This window comes from Ipomoea nil, unplaced genomic scaffold, assembly GCF_001879475.1.
Source record: "Ipomoea nil cultivar Tokyo-kokei standard unplaced genomic scaffold, Asagao_1.1 scaffold2653, whole genome shotgun sequence".
NCBI lineage: Eukaryota > Viridiplantae > Streptophyta > Magnoliopsida > Solanales > Convolvulaceae > Ipomoea > Ipomoea nil.
In genome coordinates this window covers 3268597-3270000 of record NW_017619081.1, presented here as the reverse complement: position 1 = coordinate 3270000, position 1404 = coordinate 3268597, and the positions used below count along the sequence as shown (strand labels likewise).

At 37.7% G+C, this 1404-nt stretch overlaps 1 protein-coding gene across 1 annotated transcript in view; it reads right to left on the bottom strand.

Annotated features, from left to right (window-relative positions):
• The window catches only part of LOC109154737, a 1118-nt gene extending 1007 nt beyond the window's left edge, over positions 1 to 111 (bottom strand). The window contains exon 1 of the mRNA XM_019302464.1: positions 1 to 111. This exon is cut by the window's left edge and continues 249 nt beyond it. Within this exon, the coding sequence (XP_019158009.1) occupies positions 1 to 111 (111 nt within the window).
• Positions 112 to 1404: the final 1293 nt, after the last annotated feature.

The following is a 1404-nucleotide window of genomic DNA, read 5'->3' as shown; positions in this document are numbered from 1 at the left end:
GATCATAGGATCTAAATCGTCCTGCAGCCACGGGTGTTCCCAGATTAAAGTGGAAGTTCCAGTCCCAATACGTTGTCTCACCCCACCACAAACTAGTTCCTTTGCTGCCATAATGCTACACCAACAGTAACTGGGGTTATTCCCTATACATGCCTCAAAGAAGGTCTGTTTAGGATAATATCTTGTCTGGTACACACGGGACACTAACGAGCCAAAATTGGTAAGCATTCGCCATGCCTGCTTGCCCAACATTGTGAGGTTAAAAGCTCGTAAATCTTTGAAACCCAGGCCCCCATACTTTTTAGGATACACAGTTTATCCCATGCCTTCCAATGGATACCACCGTCAGTACCTGACCCCCACCAATAACGGTTCATCGTCCTCTCAATTGCCGTGCACACCGATATAGGCAGCAAAAACACCCCCATTGAAAAGGTAGGCATAACTTGAACCACACTTTTCAATAAGATTTCCTAACTTGCCTATGAGAGCAGTTTTTATTCCACGACCCAATTCTTTGCCTGATCTTATCCTCGATATAAGCAAAAACTGCTTTCTTATTTCTCCCAATTCATCCTTAATTTGAATTTACTTCTCTTCAATTAAAAAAAAAACCATATCCTTTCCTAGTTCAAAACATACGCCAAATATGATAATGATTTTTTCATAGGTTGATAACAAATTTTGGATATTTTTTTTAATTACTAAACAACCTAGTAGTATGACTTGTTTCAATATACAATTAGGATGACAACAGGTAGGATATGCCACTATGCCACTTAAGTACTTCTTGCATCTAAATGGATGGATAAAATTAATCAGCACTTGTTACCTAAGAACATGTTCTAATTGTGTCTATCAAGTACCAAATATGTGTATCTCTTTATGAAAGTTGAGTTTTAGTAGAGTGATTGGCATATGAGATGACATTCTCATACCGGATATCGTCTCGGAGGAGTGGATCGAAAGGAAGCGAATAGTAAGTGGTTAATCAAGAAAGTGTCGAGTGTTTGAAAGCTAGTTCAAATAGTTGGATTGCAAGACATTCAAGAATAACTGAGTATAATGCAAAATAACAAGGCAATTAACAAATGATAGCTAGGTAAAAGTAGGGACTTGGATCAAGCTATTCTTGTCTAGATGTTATAGAGTTTTCCAAGGATAGAGATTATGTGATGAATTAACATGGATCAACGAAGATGCTATTAAATGCCAAAGTCATTCTCATGGTCATTGGACTACCAATTAGCATTAGATCCCATTATCATGGCAATCCAATTCAATTGGTGCATTTCATCAAACATATAATACTGTTCACATCTTCTTCCAACATCCTTTTCTCAAAGAAAGATTGGAAATGTGAGTAGCGTGGCTATAGTGTTGTCCTATTATCATAGCAACAAC